Source organism: Stylophora pistillata, chromosome 1 (genome assembly GCF_964205215.1).
Source record: "Stylophora pistillata chromosome 1, jaStyPist1.2, whole genome shotgun sequence".
NCBI classification, from domain to species: domain Eukaryota; kingdom Metazoa; phylum Cnidaria; class Anthozoa; order Scleractinia; family Pocilloporidae; genus Stylophora; species Stylophora pistillata.
The window spans coordinates 33,449,066-33,468,214 of NC_142519.1; the positions used below are offsets into that span (position 1 = coordinate 33,449,066).

Genomic DNA, 19,149 nt, shown 5'->3' on the forward strand with positions numbered 1-19,149 from the left:
CCACAAAGTTAATGCTGGAGAGTGTCCGTGACTGATCGATAAACAAACATTATGTGATTTAAATTACTTAAACCTAGCAAACAAAGTAATCAACTTTAAGTAAATGATTTTAAATTTTATTTTTTCAACCCTATCTACGTATCTCTTCAACTGTAAGATGCACGCAGTCACAGCTACTCTTTCCGTGATCCAGCCGTATTTAGTCAATGGTAAGTTGATACTCTGTCAACACGCGCGGGCGTCTGTACAGATAAAGACTGCTGGTAATTCTTCCTGTGCGCCTCTCTGCCTTCGTTGTGGAGTATTAGCGGGTGCTCAACGGACTATGAGGCCGCCAAAACGCCAATTATTATCACTGAATAATTTCAGTACCTACACAGAGGGTAAAATTCAATTCGAAGATAAGACCCCTCCGCTAGGAATCTTTGTCTTCGTCTTCATCTGTTTCCAGTGATATGAGCTCCATATCTTGTACAGTAATGTCTTGTTCTACTACAGTTAAGTCCTGGGACTCAGCTCGTGTTTCATTTCCACTTGCTTGAATCCTCTCACTATCCTGTAAGGTTATTCTTGCGAATTCATTTGATGCGTCGGTGACTGAAACCCTTGACCGGGCCCTTCGTCTAAATGCTGCTGATCCAAGCGTTGACAAAATGAGATCTTGTACAAACAGGCTTCGGTCTGCTCGTTCGCGTTCCAGAGCTTCCTGTTCAGCTTCTGACAATGCCGGTTCATTAGCCCTGAAATGCACCAAATAAATGATTTGATGCTAAAATAATTCAAAGTCAAAGCGAGCTAGCGGTTTCCCGGATTTGTTCTCCACTGCATTGTATGCATGCGTGAAAGAGTGAACGGTTCTTTTCTGGTGATCTGCTACGCATTCCCCGGAAGGTTTTGCACAAATAAAGAAAACCTAAGGTATGGGGTCCAACGATCATTGACAAAAAAACAGAGTTCTTTAGTACACTTGATCCTTGATTTTCGCATACCTATGCGTTTTTCCTTCTTGTACCAGTACTTCTTCATCAAACAAGACTGTTTGGCATAAAATGGAATATGTTTCGACAGCTCTAGTATCAAACACTTACGACTAAATAAGTTAGTTTCTAACTGTACACGATAAAGGCAGATTTAGGAGCCAATGGCTTTAAGACGTCGCCTAAGAGCAGAAATCAAAGTTAGGCAAGCGCAAACCGTTTTCCCAAAGAAGACATGGGAGGGCGAATTCTGATATTTACATTAGTGTACTGGCTGATAAGAAAAAATGGTAGCGACATTTCGCGAAAACGGATCAAACGTAGAGCTTAAGTATTTGTTTTAAAGGTGGCATTTCTTGACCTTCAGAAACGATGGGGTGAACTGAATCTTCATGCACTATCACAGACGTTTAAGCTGCAATCTTTGATTGATCAATGCGAACCAAAAGCTGCGCGTCCAACATCTTAGCTGAGGTCCCTTTAACGTCATGGTAAAGTCGAAGTTTCTCAAGGAAGTTTAAAAATGCTCCACAAAGAAAAATTGCTTGGAAAAAACAAGAGAACACCGCTACTGATAGAGACGGGAAAACGTATTCAACATAAACTGACTTAGAGATTGAAACTATACAGAGCACAAAACTACACCGAGAAACAAATGTGTTCAATGTACTTACCTAGAGAGAAGAAATGACGAAGACGCTGCACTACTACTTTCTTGAGCACTAACCGTTGACGTAGCCGTCACACTGCTACCAGCTGCAGCTGCAGCAGCAGCTGCCGCCATTTGCCGCCGCGCAGGAAGTCTCTCCAGCCGCTCTCTGGTCTGCTGCACTTGCTGCCTCTCCAGTTGTAGCTGCTGTTGTAGCAACTGAAGTTGTGATTGCATGGGAGGCTGAGGCTGCTGAGCAGCTCGCCGAACGCCCGACAGTTGAGACAAAAGCTCGGCTATGGGATCCATGCTCTCACGGGCAGAGGTGGAAGACGAAGACGAGGACGAAGCAAGTGCACTGTTCCCTGATCCTCCAAAATGCATGTTGGCTGCTCGTGGCCTCGGGGGTCTTGGTCGACTACTGCTTACCGCAGGGTGAAATAAACGTCTGACGTGCCGGACAGGTGGGGGCTCGTCGTAGTAAGTCAGTTAAAGAGCATAAAGCTGATATATTATCTAACTGTTCGAAATTAAACAGCTATCATTCTCAGCAACATAAACTTTATCACTAGGAAAGGCAGCTCAAAATGATATGGGCTATGCCTTCAAACCAATACGACAGAATCGACAACAGACCATCCAAAGTCATAACCGTTGCAGTTCATCACGTCGTTTTGCACTGCGATCACGCAAGAAAGCGTGTAATAAAGTAACCCTTCCCTATAAATTCACTGATGAATTGGCTTCTTTATACTTCACTTTATACCGAATGCTGTAGTACTTAAATATTCCATAAATTCTTATGCATCACATAACTGGTGAACTTTAAGTCAAAATTTTTATGATACGACTCATTCTTAGCTCCTTTTAGAAAGAACAAAAAAAACTTTGTTCAAAATTTCCCAGCAAACGTATGACAGACACAAATGAAAAGGATATTAGAATATCAGGCCTACTGGGTGCCCTATGCTCTAGTGTCAAATGGGCAGCAAAGTCATCGGTCACATGATTTGGGTCTCCACCTGGTAAGGCAGCACACACAGGACATACCTAAATCAAACACAACACTCGTTAAAACACACCCCTCCGTATAGATGACAAGGTTTCTCTTTTGCTTGCCATAAAGTGGTGTTTTACTTCCTTCCTGAAGGAAAATACAGGCTGAGAGAAAACCATAATGAAGAACAGCTTTAAAGGCAAACAATACAAAACATTAGACTTCAATACTTGATAACTCCGACCTTACACTTATTGGAAAATCGATTTTTTACAACTACAATTATAATTACTTTGCTAATTTGAACCAATTTTCAATGACCTTTTGGGCAGTTACAACATACTGTATGTTTACCCTAAATAACTTGAATCATATCTGTCTACTAGCAATTAATGCATGCCTTTCACAGGTGCCTTGATCCCCTGTGTAACTACTCAAAACATAATAAGGATTTCTGAAATATTTCAAGGGCTGAATACTTACCACCTCAATGGAGGCATCACTATGTTCTGATGCGACATGTTCTTGTAATGCGGACTCTGTAAAACCCATTTTACCACAATAAGGGCAAGTGAAAGACTGCGGCTGGTCTGCAGTAAATGCTTCCCCTCCGTAATAGAGCTCTGTTAATCAAGAAGACAAGTTTGATTTGATTTTTCCATGGAAAATATTTTATAAGCTTTAGTTACTATTACACAAATATATTACACAAATTACACAAATATTACACATATTACACAAATATGCTTGAAAGGTGTACTTGCATCACTGAAATGTGTACATACATCTGTAAGGGAAACACAAAGTTCACTAATACACTTTCTGAAAATAATCCTTGAATCAGTGTAATGCATACAATGAATGTTCTGACAGCATTCTTACCAAAATCTGTTCTAGTAAGAATACACTGCATTGGATGATCTGCTGTGTGCCTTGTAGTTGTGGCTCCATTTTCATAACATGTTGCACAAAGGTCATAATCATAGCAAATTAAACATTTGAACCGCTTCCCACGGAAATTTCCTATACTACACGAGTCACAACTTACACCTGTTAAAATGGAAGAAAAAAGAAATGATTACATTTTCTCCATAATAAACCATCAATGTGAGAAAGTCAAAAGAAGATTGAGGCATTAAAGATGCATTGTCAAACAGTTTTGATATATACTTATTAATAGTCTACATTCACAACAACAAAATGAGTAGCCTCCTGAGGGTTCTTGGGCATGCTTACCAAGGAAATGTCGAAGTTTTTGTTTAGCAAGGCCAGATTCACCACTTCCACTAAGTATTTAGGCATAGGGAACCATTAAAATAAGGGCTACATTTACAACATTTATTGTACAAAAAAAAATGATCCTTTCCTTAAAAAATCTCAACTATTTTAATAAAAAAAAAAATACATTTGAGCTCCTGTTGAAGTCTAGGACCCTGTTTTAAAGCTTATTGCAGACTTTAAGGGTTCTGCTTTTATAGATTACAAATATGTTATATGTTGCAGCCACAGTGACTGCTTTGGTTATCCTGTTAACTTACAACATGTTTTTCAAAGAAAATCAAACATTTTGAAGAATGATGAGTGTGGACCTTAACACGAAAACAAGTTCAGTCTACTTTCCTGAAATTTTCATTGCTATAATTTCAAAACTACTGATATAGATAAACATGATAAACGTGGTTACCGGGTTCTGTCGTTCAAGCGGGTTACCACCGCGCCCAACTCATTGATCGACATTCAGCACTACAAACGTCACATAAGGAAGATTCCGACCGCATTCCATTCACTCTCACGTTTCACCCTCACAACCCACTCAGTTAAATCCATCATTCTTAAAAACTCAAAATTACTTCAAAACGATCCTGAGACAAGCACTATCTTTTCACAGCCTCCGCTCATTTCATTCAAATGCGACAAAAACATAGGCAATTTTTTGGTCAGAAGTTCTTTTCAGACTAATGACCAACCAGGCACTCTTAAATGCACTTGTGCATGATGCAAAACGTGTCCTTTCATTCACAACACTGATAAAATATCGGGACCTAAACGATCCATTAAGATCACCGATCACTTCATGTGCACCTCCACCAATGTAATCTATTGCATAACTTGCACTTATTGCAAAAAGATATACATTGGTGAAACAGGCAGAAGACTAGGTGACCGATTCCGAGAACACCTTCGAGACGTGGAAAGGAATGACAAGGACACATCGAAACCAGTCGCTAGACATTTTAATTTACCTAATCATTCTAAGCAACATATGGCAATCTGCGGTCTTTCCTTACACTTAGGTAGCACGGAAAGCCGTAAAAATCTTGAACAAAAGCTCATCTTTCAAACTGGCAGTCTAAATCCCACAGGGATCAACGAACGCTTTTCATTCCACTAATTTATTCTTGTTTTTCTCGTTGCCATGTTCCCACCAATAACACAGCTCCATTTTCTGCCTTTAAAAGCACACACAACCCACAATTCCTCTATTCGCTCCGACGAAGGGCTAACACTCGAAACGTCAGCTTTTGTAATCGTTACGGTGGCCAATCTACCATTTCAACTTTGTTGATATATCCAAGTTATTTCGTTACTCCCACCAACGCAGCCCTATACTGATATAGAGATCTTTAATTTAAACAAGCCCAGATGTGAAACAGCTTTTCAGTAACAACAAATAAGATGTATCTAAACAGTTGACAGTAAATGAAGTTTGTTAGGACATTACTGTCTACATCCTGAACTACTTTTGATTTTGAGCAAAGCATAAAATAAACTGAATTTTCCAGTTGCCACTTGGCTCCTAAACATTTTAGAGTGGTATCCAACTCAAAAAAGTTGACTGCCAAAAAACAAATCTACCAGATAGATCCTCAAAATTTATGAAGGCTAAAAGACACTTGCCAGCAATTCAAATCTAGGAATCTTGAGAAACTTCCTTTTGAATCAAGGATAAATTACTCACGAACCAAACAGTCACCTAAATTTGCCCAAACACTGGCCCATGGAACAAACTCACTCAGTTAAATATATTTCACTTTACATTAATTCAATTCCTTGCCAGTACACTGCTGAAAATACATACAGTTTTAAATAATAACAAAGTCAATAATCATTTCCTCAACGAATCAGTTAAAAAGTATTTTTACAATTTAAGTTGCTCTTTTATGCTTAATTGCTTCAAATAAATGATCCTTTGTTACCATGTTGTATCAAATTAATATTTACTGCACGAACTTAACAGCCTACATGGCCCATAATAATTATTATAAGTTTGTGTGACCAACAGTGTAATCAAAAGTACATTTCAAGAATGCCATTGTTATGAGAAAATATCACATACAGAGCATGCTGCAAGTCCCCTGATCAGAAGACTTCTATACTGATTGGTATCTAAGAAAAATGTTGGCTTTTGAATTCATTGGTAAAAATACTAGAAGAACCTCTTCCCCACAACCTTCTAGGATGTTTTGAAAGCATTCTCTTATATCATTTGATAACACTACCGCAAATGCAAAAAGGCAAAATCCAATAGGCACCCCATCCCTAATAAGGCCCCCCTTAGACAGAGCTTGACACTAATGGTAGCCCACTAGCCACAGACTAGTAGAAATTTAGTTTTGGCTAATGGTTTTCAATTTCCACCAGCCAGTTTCGCTAGTAAACAAACTGAAATTGTCAAACATCTAAGATGTCACTAGCCACTTGGCTAGTAACTTGAAAAATTAGATTTGAACCCTGCTTAAATTTGTTGGCGCCCCTATTCAAATAAGTGCCCCTATTTTGTTTCAGAGAAAGAAATTCCTAAGTACATTCCCTCCCATTTCTATGATTATGTCCACTGTGCATTTTTTACTTTTATAGTTTCTGATATTGTTCCTTTTAAAATAAATGTAAAAGATTTGTTTGCATAATCCACTGTTCTTTTTTTTTTTTTTTTTTAAACGCTCTGTCTCTAATATGTGCCCTCCCTAAAGGTACCATAAATAACTGAGAGCCCCAGGCACTAAATCAAATCATTACGCTTCTTCACCTTTAAAGTAAAGAAAACGTTAAAGTTTTATAACAGTTTAAGTTCCAAGATGCTTTCCACTTCAGACATTGAGAAAAATTTGCCTTTGCAGTCTCTTGCTCACTGGTACACTCAGAGAACAAGGATGTCAAATGTAACAAAGATGAGCCCACAAAATTTGCATGTGCTATAAAGGACACTACAATGGGTCTTATACAAAGTGCAATGTTGCATAAATCCAAGATGGCATCTAGTAATATATACTTTTTTAACATGCATGTGCTGCTTCTTGAAAAAAACCTTATCAAGGAAGTTTGTTGCAGATTTATGTTGACCAATCTCTACCTTCAGTTTATCTCTAGGAAAGATATAACAAGGCAATCTAGTTGCCAATTTGGTGACAAATTTTCAGAATTAAGTAGCCAAGTTATAAAGACATTTTATCTCAAAACTGCTACTATATGTTTGAAGTTCTGGCCAATCAAAATTGCAACTTCTTTTGACTTGCACTCCTTCATTACAAGCCTAAACAACCCTGTAAACTGTCTGATCAAAATTTCAATTCTTACTTTCTGCTTAGATTGATGCACAGAACTAAATAGGAATGGCTCAAACATTAAGTAAATGTGTCCACAAGGGTACAGATGGCATGTCTTTCTTGGAGAAAACATTATTCAAAACATAAATGAAGAAAAATTCTGGACAAGAGCAGAGAAATATTCACACAATGAAGCAAAACAGGTCATTCCACCATGTGACAACTAAAACAGTCTTCTATGGTTAAATAACTAACTCCCATACCTTGATAGTCAAACAATTTACATGGATATTTCACTTGCTTAACCCTTACAATGTAGCTAAGTTCAAATTCTAATCATGGGTAAAAAAGGGGTCATAAGAAATCTCTCTGCCCCACTTGGTAGATATAAAACGATAATTGTAACACTCCCCCAGATACTTGTTCATTTATCTGTCACAGAATCCACTGCTATAGAATGCATGACCAAAATAATTTCTTTTGTTATATATGACATACAGACCACATTCTCAGTTCCAAACTTTTAGAGGCAGTGCTGCTAAGGATACTAATTTCAACTAAAACATCTGAAGAGAATCAACCTAATACTTGAATCACCTAGCAAGCAATTCATACTTCTAATTAAACAAGTATTAAAATAGATAAAAAGATAAATATACCTAAGAAAAGAAATGTACATATTTTAGCTGATATGATAAGTAAAACCACACATGCACAGCCTTACCAGCATCCCTTCAAAAGTCATTTGCTAAAATTAATTTGCTGCATTAGTCATACACACAAAAGCTCTTGGCCTTCCCCACTACTTTCCCTTTCAGCCAGTAGTTTTGAATCTGATCATTCTTCATTAAAAAAAAAAAAAAAAAAGAAAAAACAGTCGGGAAGGCACAGAGAAAATAGCACAATTGATTTTAGTCCCTCTGCATCCTCATAATATTAGCTGAGCAGAAAGTGCTTGTACCAAGGAATTGAGTTTTAAAAAATATTTATACCCAATGACCACCAAGCTTCAGTAAAACGACAAGGAGAGCAGTCTTGAGATGATAAAAATTAGTCTTACAGCAACAGCTATAGATATAACTTATGTCCTTAGAGGCAGTGACATATTTAAATGTACGAGTAATATCCGTAAAGTCATTGTACCAGTTTATTACTTATTCTCGAGTACAATGAAGACATATGTCAGTTTATTGTATGAAATGTGCCCTATACTTTGCCACTGAAACGATATGTCTCTCAGTTTCGACACCACGCGTTGAAAACAGCCCAAGTAAACATGTCCTCTCGAACCTTTCGAACTTGCAATGTGAACTTAACGGAACTATGGACGCAACTCTATAAAACGACCACTCTTAGAGACTGTGGCTGTAGTAAACGCAGCTGGAAACACTGTGGTCTCAGTGCCATAATGAAATTTAAGAGGACAATTCTTTTTCAAAAAGGAAGCCACAATTTCTAAATCTAAAAGAGAAAACAAACTTACCCTCATGCCGAGACATAGCAACTTCCCTGTACTTCTCTGAGCGTCGTATCGAATTTACGCGGATGCAAGGGCCTACTGACACAACTTTTTTTGAAAGTAGCAAAAAGCATTGGACAATCGTTGAATGCTCTACCTAAATTCTGGTAACGGTCCCAAACGGTCGAATTTTAGGCCACTTTAGTTTTCATTTCCACCATAGGAAACTTCGATGATCATACGAGCCGTCTCCCGGTTTCACTGGGCATGAGCAGTAATCGGAATCCCAGCATTCTCAGCTTATTTGGTGGTGACTGGGGTCTACATCGGGGCTACGCGGACTTTCTCGAGTATCGGTCGAGTATCGATCGAGTATCTTGAGGGATCTTGGGTTATTTCAGAACAAAAGCACATCGTGTCCGTACCGTATCGTTTCATTTATTTAAAGGTGTTGAAAAAATTTACACGGAAATTATGTAATTGCGAAGTTTGTAAAGTATGCTGGGAAGCCAGTTCAAAAAAATAAGAGAGCAGAGAAAATTTATTTGACTGTCGACACAAGCGTGCTCTAGCTTCATCGGTCATTTCGAAAATCCCTGAAATTTAGGCTTGTATAAATCTACTTTTGTGATATTTTTTGTGAACATCTAGACCCGTCTAAGCATTGTGCTTTTCATTCCCAAACATTTTAGGTGGTCCTTTACAGAGTATTTCAGATCCCAGCTGTCCCATACTAGTCTTTCCTTAGGTCGTGTTAACCCATTTATCGAAGTGCGAAAATAAAAGAATCATTGGTATTGAGGGAACTTAGATATGAAATCCTTCCTGCTCCTCTATCGTAAACCATTTTGTCGTTTATCTTTAATAATACCGTGTAGAAGCGATACGAATGTACAGTTGTCACCATATCAAGGCCTCCGCCGTCTTTTGATTAGAAAGGAAAAGATTACTGGATGGACAAAGAGCTTCAATGAATATTATGAAAGGAAAGAAAAACTCCTTTGAAATGAGCATGTTTTGGTGATAAACGACGGTGTAAACGAATACGTTGAGTACAGATCAGCATACGTGGACTTTCCCTGTGCGACAATAGTGATGCGTCCGTCCAGTCCTCCCTCCAAATTACCGTTTAGTATAATTACTCTCAACGGTGATTAGAGAGACGCGCGCACTCTGATTGGTTAAGGATGGCGTCGTGTATCCCGCTTTTTAACTCTTCACGGTGGCCAATTTACAATTTCAACTTAGTTGATATAACCTTGGTTACCCCACCGACGCAGCACCAGTTTCTTTAGAAACTTACACCCTTTATTCGTTTGTCTCGCTATAATGACCTAGCGCGAGGTGATTATGGCAGGAGCGCTACCTTTCAAAATTGGCTGCCTCGCGTTTGTCAGTGTTACTGAGGAACTGTTGAACGCGATCAAGAGAATTCTATTCCGAAAAGTACAAAAGATACTAATAAGTTTGGAGTAACACTTTTCAAAAGAAAGATATGAAGATTTTTGCTGATTGAATTAAATGAACCTGCCAAATTCTAGTTAACAACAGAATTCGAAACCACCAGCGCAATTATACTAAAACAATTATTTGCCTCGAGCTCAGGGGAGTAAAAAATATTCACTTCGCCTTCGGCGAAAAATTGATTAATCGTACCAAGACTTTTCACCACAACCTGCACCCGAGTTAAAACAATTGACTGCATTATCTAATTGTTAAGTACGAGCTCGGCGCGTTCATCGTGATTTCATGAAACCCATATGATTTGCATCTTCTACATTCATATCCAAAACGCCTCCCTTAAATCTTGCATATGTATGACATCCATTTTAACAAAGCTAACTGTGATTTTCACCATGTTTCAAAAGGCCTACATTTTGGCGAAAAGCAGCTAAACATACCGCAATAATATTTCTGCTATTACCGGTACTTCTTAATTAAGGGAGATGTCATCAGAATAAAAAAAACTCCTCTTTTGCTTTATTAACAGGTCATGTTTATTTCGAAACAAAAACTACAGGTCGACCAACTCCATGAGAGTATAAATTTGACATTTGAAAAAGCAGGAGATGGGCGTATACATTTTCAAAAGTATCGCCAAGTACGAGTTCCCAAAATATTCTTATATTATAGTACAGAATCTGTGGTGCGTTTGTATTGCAAGTCTTCGGTACAACACTTATGCACTAGATATAAATAAAAGTAGACTTTATACGTACACAGTGCCGTTGCAGAATCCCATTCTTACAGGTTTCTGGAAAACAAATCGATACCACTCGAGAGACGGGAAACTTTGAGATATAGAGGCCTCCCAATGAGGCTTTGAGGGCCTACTAAACGGAATTATGCTATGCAGAACTTCCTTTAGTTTCAGAAGTTAAAGGGTGCCACAACTTAACCACACTGTAGTAAACATTTGAACACTAGCAAAATAAAATAGCTTAGTAGAGCTTCGCTCTTTCCAAATTTAGTGTTGAAGATTCGTCTTCCAAGCTATTCGTTAATTGTCACTATATTGAAAAAGTAGTTGCCTGCGCAAACCTTGACAATCAGTAATGCTATCATAAAAGAGCATTGTGGTTGATGATCATATAACGCCAATAAATTGATTGACCAGGCAAACTCGAAATTAATTTTGATAGACAATCTTAACAAAATTCCCATCACCTTTCTTACAAATATATTAATGAACTTTATGGCTTAACAACAGAAATATTACCAGCAAAGAGTTTTTAAAGCTGACATATCAAATGTTAGCCCTTTGAGAGCAAGTGACGAAGGGCTAAAAATGATCAAAACCTCAGCTTTAGAAACTCTTTACAGTGGGATATCAACGTTATCAACTCACTTGATAAAACTGAATTATCGTGTAATACCCCTACCAATGCAGCCCTACAGCTTCTTTAAAACTTACCCCTTAAATTACAAACAAAGTCGACCTAAGCAGCATCACAAGATACAAACAGTGGTACTGCTAAATATATTACGTGGGCTATCTCTCCAAATTTCCTATTATAAATCTGTATCACCAATACGACCAAGGTGGTTGCCTGGTATAAAGATGTGGACTTGTAGTAATGTTGAGTGGAATTGATATAACTGCTGCTTCCATCCCTGCTTCTTCAATTCCACGCTTGATGTGATACCTAGTAATTTCAACAATGACTGTGTCAGTTCACCACTGCCTATAGTCACAATGAAAAACTGAACCACAATCACTGTGTCAGCTCACCACTGCCTATGGTCAAAATGAAAAACTGAGCAACAATCACTGTGTCAGCTCACCACTGCCTATAGTCACAATGAAAAACTCAACCACAATCACTGTGTCAGCTCACCACTGCCTATGTTCAAAATGAAAAACTGAGCCACAATCACCGTGTCAGCTCACCACTGCCTATGGTCAAAATGAAAAACTGAGCCACAATCACCGTGTCAGCTCACCACTGCCTATGGTCAAAATGAAAAACTGAGCCACAATCACTGTGTCAGCTCACCACTGCCTATGGTCAAAATGAAAAACTGAGCCACAATCACCGTGTCAGCTAACCACTGCCTATGGTCAAAATGAAAAACTGAGCCACAATCACTGTGTCAGCTCACCACTGCCTATGGTCAAAATGAAAAACTGAGCCAAAATCACTGTGTCAGCCCACCACTGCCTATAGTCACAATGAAAAACTGAGCCACAATCACTGTGTCAGCTCACCACTGCCTATGGTCAAAAATGAAAAACTGAGCCACAATCACTGTGTCAGCTAACCACTGCCTATGGTCAAGATGAAAAACTGAGCCACAATCACCGTGTCAGGTCACCACTGCCTATGGTCAAAATGAAAAACTGAGCCACAATCACTGTGTCAGGTCACCACTGCCTATGGTCAAAATGAAAAACTGAGCCACAATCTCTGTGTCAGCTCACCACTGCTTATAGTCACAATGAAAAACTGAGCCACAATCACCGTGTCAGCCACCCACTGCCTATGGTCACAATGAAAAACTGAGCCATAATCACTGTGTCAGCTCACCACTGCCTATGGTAAAAATGAAAAACTGAGGCACAATCAGTGTCAGCTCACCACTGCCTATAGTCACAATGAAAAACTGAGCCACAATCACAGTGTCAGCTCACCACTGCCTATGGTCAAAATAAAAAACTGAGCCACAATCACTAAGTCAGCTCACCACTGCCTATAGTCAAAATGAAAAACTGAGCCACAATCACTGTGTCAGCTCACCACTGCCTTTTGTCACAATGAAAAACTGAGCCACAATCACCGTGTCAGCCACCCACTGCCTATGGTCACAATGAAAAACTGAGCCACAATCACTGTGTCAGCTCACCACTGCCTATGGTCAAAATGAAAAACTGAGCCACAATCACTGTGTCAGCTAACCACTGCCTATGGTAAAAATGAAAAACTGAGGCACAATCAGTGTCAGCTCACCACTGCCTATAGTCACAATGAAAAACTGAGCCACAATCACAGTGTCAGCTCACCACTGCCTATGGTCAAAATGAAAAACTGAGCCACAGTCACCATGTCAGTTCACCACTGCCTATGGTCAAAATGAAAAACTGAGCCACAATCACTAAGTCAGCTCACCACTGCCTATAGTCAAAATGAAAAACTGAGCCACAATCACTGTGTCAGCTCACCACTGCCTATGGTCAAAATGAAAAACTGAACCACAATCACTGTGTCAGCTCACCACTGCCTATGGTCAAAACGAAAAACTGAGCCACAATAACAGTGTCAGCTCACCACTGCCTATGGTCAAAATGAAAAACTGAGCCACAGTCACCATGTCAGTTCACCACTGCCTATAGTCACAATAAAAAACTGAGCCAAAATCACTGTGTCAGTTCACCACTGCCTATAGTCACAATGAAAAACTGAGCCACAATCACTGTGTCAGCTAACCACTGCCTATGGTCAAAATGAAAAACTGAGCCACAATCACAGTGTCAGTTAACCACTGCCTATGGTCAAAATGAAAAACTGAGCCACAATCACTGTGTCAGCTCACCACTGCCTATAGTCACAATGAAAAACTGAGCAACAATCACTGTGTCAGCTAACCACTGCCTATGGTCAAAACGAAAAACTGAGCCACAATCACAGTGTCAGCTAACCACTTCCTATGGTCAAAATGAAAAACGGAGCCACAATCACTGTGTCAGCTCACCACTGCTTATGGTCAAAATGAAAAACTGAGCCACAATCACTGTGTCAGCTAACCACTGCCTATGGTCAAAATGAAAAACTGAGCCACAATCACAGTGTCAGCTCACCACTGCTTATGGTCAAAATGAAAAACTGAGCCACAATCACTGTGTCAGCTCACCACTGCCTATAGTCACAATGAAAAACTGAGCCACAATCACTGTGTCAGCCACCCACTGCCTATGGTCAAAATGAAAAACTGAGCCACAATCACTAAGTCAGCTCACCACTGCCTATGGTAAAAATGAAAAACTGAGCCACAATCACCGTGTCAGTTCACCACTGCCTTTGTTCAAAATGAAAAACTGAGCCACAATCACTGTGTCAGCCCACCACTGCCTATAGTCACAATGAAAAACTGAGCCACAATCACTGTGTCAGCTGACCACTGCCTATGGTCAAAATGAAAAACTGAGCCACAATCACTGTGTCAGCTAACCACTGCCTATGGTCAAAATGAAAAACTGAGCCACAGTCACTTTGTCAGCTCACCACTGCCTATAGTCACAATGAAAAACTGAGCCACAATTACTGTGTCAGCCACCCACTGCCTATGGTCAAAATGAAAAACTGAGCAACAATCACTGTGTCAGCTCACCACTGCTTATGGTCAAAATGAAAAACTGAGCCACAATCACCGTGTCAGTTCACCACTGCCTTTGTTCAAAATGAAAAACTGAGCCACAATCGCCGTGTCAGTTCACCACTGCCTTTGTTCAAAATGAAAAACTGAGCCACAATCACTGTGTCAGCTCACCACTGCCTATGGTCAAAATGAAAAACTGAGCCACAATCACCATGTCAGTTCACCAGTGCCTTTGTTCAAAATGAAAAACTGAGCCACAATCACTCTATCAGTTCACCACTGCCTATAGTCATGATTATGAAACACTGAGCCACTAATATTCAGCTCTAAAAAACACCAAACATCAAGCAAAAGTCAGCATTAGCATCCTTTTAGAGGTGAGTGTAAGTCTTGTGAAGATGTGAAAAACAAATTACCAGTTAGTGTTAACAGTGCCTAAAATGAAAGCTGAGTTTTAGCTTCCCAAACTGAAAATTCCAGTTCACATAAAAGGCAGGATAACTGGTTAGGGCCTTGAGAAGGTCAACTAAGGAAGTAAGGGTAATAAGGCCAACTACTAGGTCACAGCAGAGAGGCCACAACAACCTCATAGTGATGGTTTTGCACAAAATCTGTACTATTAGTTCACAGTCCTCTCTCATTGCAGTCCTCCTTGTCATTGCTAATTAAATTGGCTCTAACTTATCACGGCAGATTTTTAAGAAACTGCACAAAAAGAGGACTATTTAATGTATAGCTATTAATAATGACAGCTGAAAAGGTCTTTAGGCACTTGGAACTTCTGGAAAATAATTACATCATTCAATCCTCCTTCAAAAAAAAATAATGTAATGTTCAAAGAATAACCATGGGGTGATCTAAATATTTCACCTGTGAATCATTACAGTAATGATCAATGAAATTCAGTACCCGTCAGATCCCAGGATGAACCCCGCAGGAATGCTGACTTCTCTTGTTGTTCCATCATGGACCATGTCCACTAAAGAATCTGCATTGTCAAACTGTAAATTGTCCGATATGAATACCGCAATAGCTCCATGATGTTCAACTGTCTTGGTTTTGGAGACAAAGGAACAACCCCTAGAGAATAAAGTTACTCACATCTTAGCAGGCATCAGTTATGCATCAGTTTCCATGCAAAGAGACGATGTAAGCAGGGGAAAGACAGGCCTATCACTTGACTCCACATTTGATAGCCTCAAAGATTAGTCTTAAGGGAATTTGGTGAACTGGTAATAAAGGCCATTCACATGTGGACAAATATTCAACTTATTTGAGAGCTAAATGCAGGCTACTATTCTTCTTTCACTATGCATGGGTTTTTCATTATCAATTCTGATGGCCACAAAGATGCAAATAAGTCCTCTGCGCACTGCTTTGGTTACACCATACCTTCAAATGATAGTCCCAAACAAGTAGAAGTATTGTCAAATGTTGCAGACAATAGATTATTTGCAAACCTGATTATCTCACTATCATGTTTTACCCTTTGACCCTTAAGAGAGACAAGCATCTAATTTCTCCTTACGACACTACCACTGAATCACACAAGAATAAAGGAAATAATCAGTAGATCTTGATCAATAAACAGATTCTCTTTGTCAGCTTCTCAGGAAACATATAGAGAACAGCATGGAGAATATGGATACTGATGTTGGGTGTAAAGGGTTACCCCATCCAATAATTTTGGTTAAGTCTGTATTCACTCACCCTCGTTCAACTAAAGCTATTGACCCCCACAAGGTTTCACCATTGTCAACTGAATGACAAGCATCAATAGGATCAGCAGCAACTAGGTTTACAGTGCCTATCTCTAATTCCTTAAAAGAAACAGAAAAAAAACAAAAACAAAAACAAAAAAACATTGATATCAAAATTTTCCAAAAGGATTACGCATACCTACAAAGCTATTTTGCCAGAATGGGTGGTAAAACAGAGCTGCTCTTGGATCAATGCAGTGGAATTTGGAAAATTTTACTGCTGGAATGGGTAGGCTATAGCTAAGCGCTCTCGCAGGTGGAAATTTGAGGGAGATCAGTTGACTTTTGTGGAATTTATCAGCCTTCAAGTGGTGACAGTTGGTGTTTGGGAGCAGTTGAAGTTTCCAGCCTTGAGCTTTTTTTTTATACACAGTTGACCGGTAGCACTACACGCATTGCAAAGAAGGTCACCAAAACAGCGTTAAATGGACCGTAAATGACAAGGAAGCTACGGAAAAAAGGAAAGGAGACTTCATACAATACTTTCCTTGCTTTTATTTTCCTTTTTAATTTTTCCTTAATTTTTCTTTAAATTTTTCCTATTTTACAGTTGACTGTTGACACTGCACGCGTTACAAAGTAAGTCGCCAAAACAGTGTTAAAACGACTGTTGGCAACAAAGCGGCTATGGAAAAAAGTTAAGGAGACTTCACATGTTTTATTCCTCGCCTTTACTATATGGCTGTGTCTCACAAGGACTGGGAACTACCAAATTTACAAATTTGATTGGCTGAAATCAATATTGAAAGCAGTCTAGATTTTCCTATCTAGACCAGCATCTAGATTGGTCTGAAAAAAAAAAAAAAAAGGTGCAAAGAATATAAAAAATTGGCATACAAGACACAGCCATATAATAAATATCTTATTAACTGAGCTAGGTCGGTCTGTATGGGAGAATCTTGACCTCAGTCTGTACTGGCGACCTTGGTCAAGATTCTCCCATACAGACCTCCCGCTTGGTTAATAAGAACTAATTATTATCCTTCTAAATTCTTTCTTATTTTTTTTAAAAAATTTGTCCTTTTTGTAATGGCCCACATGTACGCTTGAAATTTGATCTTAATATGTTAATTATTACCATTAATGCACTTTACACCCCAAAATCACACACAGTACCCTTGGGCCGCCTGTGGGTGAACCAGTCAGCCTCAAAAGCTCTGACTGTAAGAATAGTTAACAGATAAAATCATGTGATTTCTCACTGCAGGTGAGAAGATCAGATTAATTTTTCAATTCTGTATGATTTTGTGTGTATGACTATAAAATTCTGTTGTTGTTGAAATAGTGAGCACGTTTTAGAGAATGTGAATTGATTTATAAAATGGTGCCCAACGTGGGGCAGTAATTGCACAACAAAGTATGTCAGAGGAAATAGCATGAACCCATGCCAAGCACAGCAGCAATCGAGATGTGTGAACTACATTTATGAATGAAGCAGATGATCTATTGCAACAGAATAAATTGGACATGCCATGCCTGTAAGTTATTGTTCAATTACAAGGTAAAAAAACTCTATTTGGTGAAATCTCTGGATTAAGAAATTATTGAAGCTTGTAACACAGACGAAATCAAAGAGGAAATTGAACTGGCTGAAGAAATAAATCTGCGAGTACCCTCAAAACTTTGAGCTGTTAGGGATGCTCCAAGGAAGAGCAAGAAAACATCAAGCAACAAGATGAAGAGCGAGATAGGGTTTTAAAGTACGTTTCCTCAAGGCTGGGGGGGGGGGGGGGGTGGCGGCTTTAGCCTTTTAATGAAAAACTTTGTCATGCGAGGCATGCCCCCATCTATTCATCGTAAGCCCCCTACTCAAAAGTTTACTGTGCAGACCCTGTGAAAATCGTTACGCGACCAGCGTAGTTATTCATGCAAAACTTTGAAAACTAAGGCTAAAACGAACGATATCGTCGTTCAGGTGAAAAAGAGGTAAACGTACGCCTTACGGTGAGAAACGACTTCAATAAGGAAAGTATCACTCACCAAAAAGACCCTTTTAAGTTGAGGTAGTGGACTAAGAAAAAAATTTAAGGCCGGCATAACCCGTCAGGATTACGGGATCGAGAGGAAATCTTAGTCGGGATCGCGGGATTAAAGAACCGTATTGGGGACCCTCTTTAAAATACGTTTTTCGAAGATACATCGATTGACGGTTAGCTCTCTACAGTGATTCATACCTGTATACTGAAATATTTTCAAACTACTACATGTGCTATTACAACAACTAACCCAAAACAACATCTCTAAAGGCAAATTAAAGTCGAGTTCGAACCGCGTGCAAGGAAGTTGATAGGACAAAACGTAGAAAGTGAAGGAGTAAACCTATTAAAGCATTAAAGGTTTAGAACCTTAAATTGTTGATTACACCGGTGCAACAGGTGAAAACAAGTTCAGACTCTCTCGGGAAAGTGGTTCATAAAACAACTGCTTACGTATTTGGGCTGGTAAGATTTTAAATTAAAAAGTATTTAGTAGACAGTGGTCATTAAATTACTTACAAATTTGGCTCCGAAGTTTTTCGCTGGTTTAACTTTGTAAATATAACTTATGTTCTTTGGTCGCAGGATTTCAAAGTAAAGGAGATCATTGCTATCAAAAAGCATTAAGTCTGTGACAGAGAAGAGACGGACTCGTGGGCCTTCAGCTGCAAGATAACACAAACATATCAGTAAGTATTGCGTTATTTCCTCCATAAAACAAGCACTGCCCAATAATACAAAGAGTTTACCTGAGGAATAGTCCCATACAAAAAAGACCAAAGCGAGAATATAGCATGATATTGCTCTACGGACCTCACACTGTACCATAATATCGTTTATCACGCAAATTGCAAACACGTCAAGTTGTAACAGCGAATCATTACTTTACGACCGCATAGAATGCTGGGACGAAACACTGTTTGGGAATGAAACGACTTAAGTACAGAGGTTATCATATAAATAAGGGGCAAAA

General features: G+C 39.0%; 2 protein-coding genes across 3 annotated transcripts; both read right to left on the minus strand.

Moving 5' to 3' along the window:
* Positions 1 to 94: 94 nt before the first annotated feature.
* On the minus strand, positions 95 to 8,901 carry LOC111323755 (E3 ubiquitin-protein ligase KCMF1). Its single transcript, XM_022927182.2, has 6 exons — positions 8,651 to 8,901; positions 3,506 to 3,673; positions 3,107 to 3,246; positions 2,566 to 2,676; positions 1,652 to 2,106; positions 95 to 740 (listed from the first exon to the last, which is right to left on the minus strand). Exons 1-6 carry the CDS (start codon positions 8,664 to 8,666, stop codon positions 416 to 418), a joined length of 1,215 nt encoding a protein of 404 aa, XP_022782917.1. The 5' UTR covers positions 8,667 to 8,901; the 3' UTR covers positions 95 to 415.
* A 1,698-nt stretch (positions 8,902 to 10,599) lies between these two features.
* LOC111323729 (protease-associated domain-containing protein 1) lies at positions 10,600 to 19,085 on the minus strand. Of its 2 annotated transcripts, none has more exons than XM_088752796.1 (5): positions 18,926 to 19,085; positions 18,696 to 18,841; positions 16,151 to 16,260; positions 15,350 to 15,520; positions 10,600 to 11,772 (listed from the first exon to the last, which is right to left on the minus strand). In XM_088752796.1, exons 1-5 carry the CDS (start codon positions 19,002 to 19,004, stop codon positions 11,652 to 11,654), a joined length of 627 nt encoding a protein of 208 aa, XP_088608922.1. In that variant the 5' UTR covers positions 19,005 to 19,085; the 3' UTR covers positions 10,600 to 11,651. The 2 variants fall into 2 exon arrangements, with proteins under 2 accessions (XP_088608922.1, XP_088608926.1); XM_088752800.1 differs by having other exon boundaries at positions 15,311 to 15,520.
* Positions 19,086 to 19,149: the final 64 nt, after the last annotated feature.

What these genes read in the sequence shown, in the direction of transcription:
- LOC111323755 (XM_022927182.2), bottom strand. An exon ending in TCTTACTAGAACAGATTTTG is followed by an intron (nt 3,247 to 3,505) that starts GTAAGAATGCTG and finishes CTTGATTAACAG; the next exon opens with AGCTCTATTACGGAGGGGAA. An exon ending in CCAGTAGGCCTGATATTCTA is followed by an intron (nt 2,107 to 2,565) that starts ATATCCTTTTCA and finishes TAACTGACTTAC; the next exon opens with TACGACGAGCCCCCACCTGT.
- LOC111323729 (XM_088752796.1), bottom strand. Translation starts at nt 19,004, where the DNA reads ATGGTACAGTGTGAGGTCCGTAGAGCAATATCATGCTATATTCTCGCT. An exon ending in TGTATGGGACTATTCCTCAG is followed by an intron (nt 18,842 to 18,925) that starts GTAAACTCTTTG and finishes GTTATCTTGCAG; the next exon opens with CTGAAGGCCCACGAGTCCGT. An exon ending in ATAGCTTTAGTTGAACGAGG is followed by an intron (nt 15,521 to 16,150) that starts GTGAGTGAATAC and finishes TTTATTCTCTAG; the next exon opens with GGGTTGTTCCTTTGTCTCCA.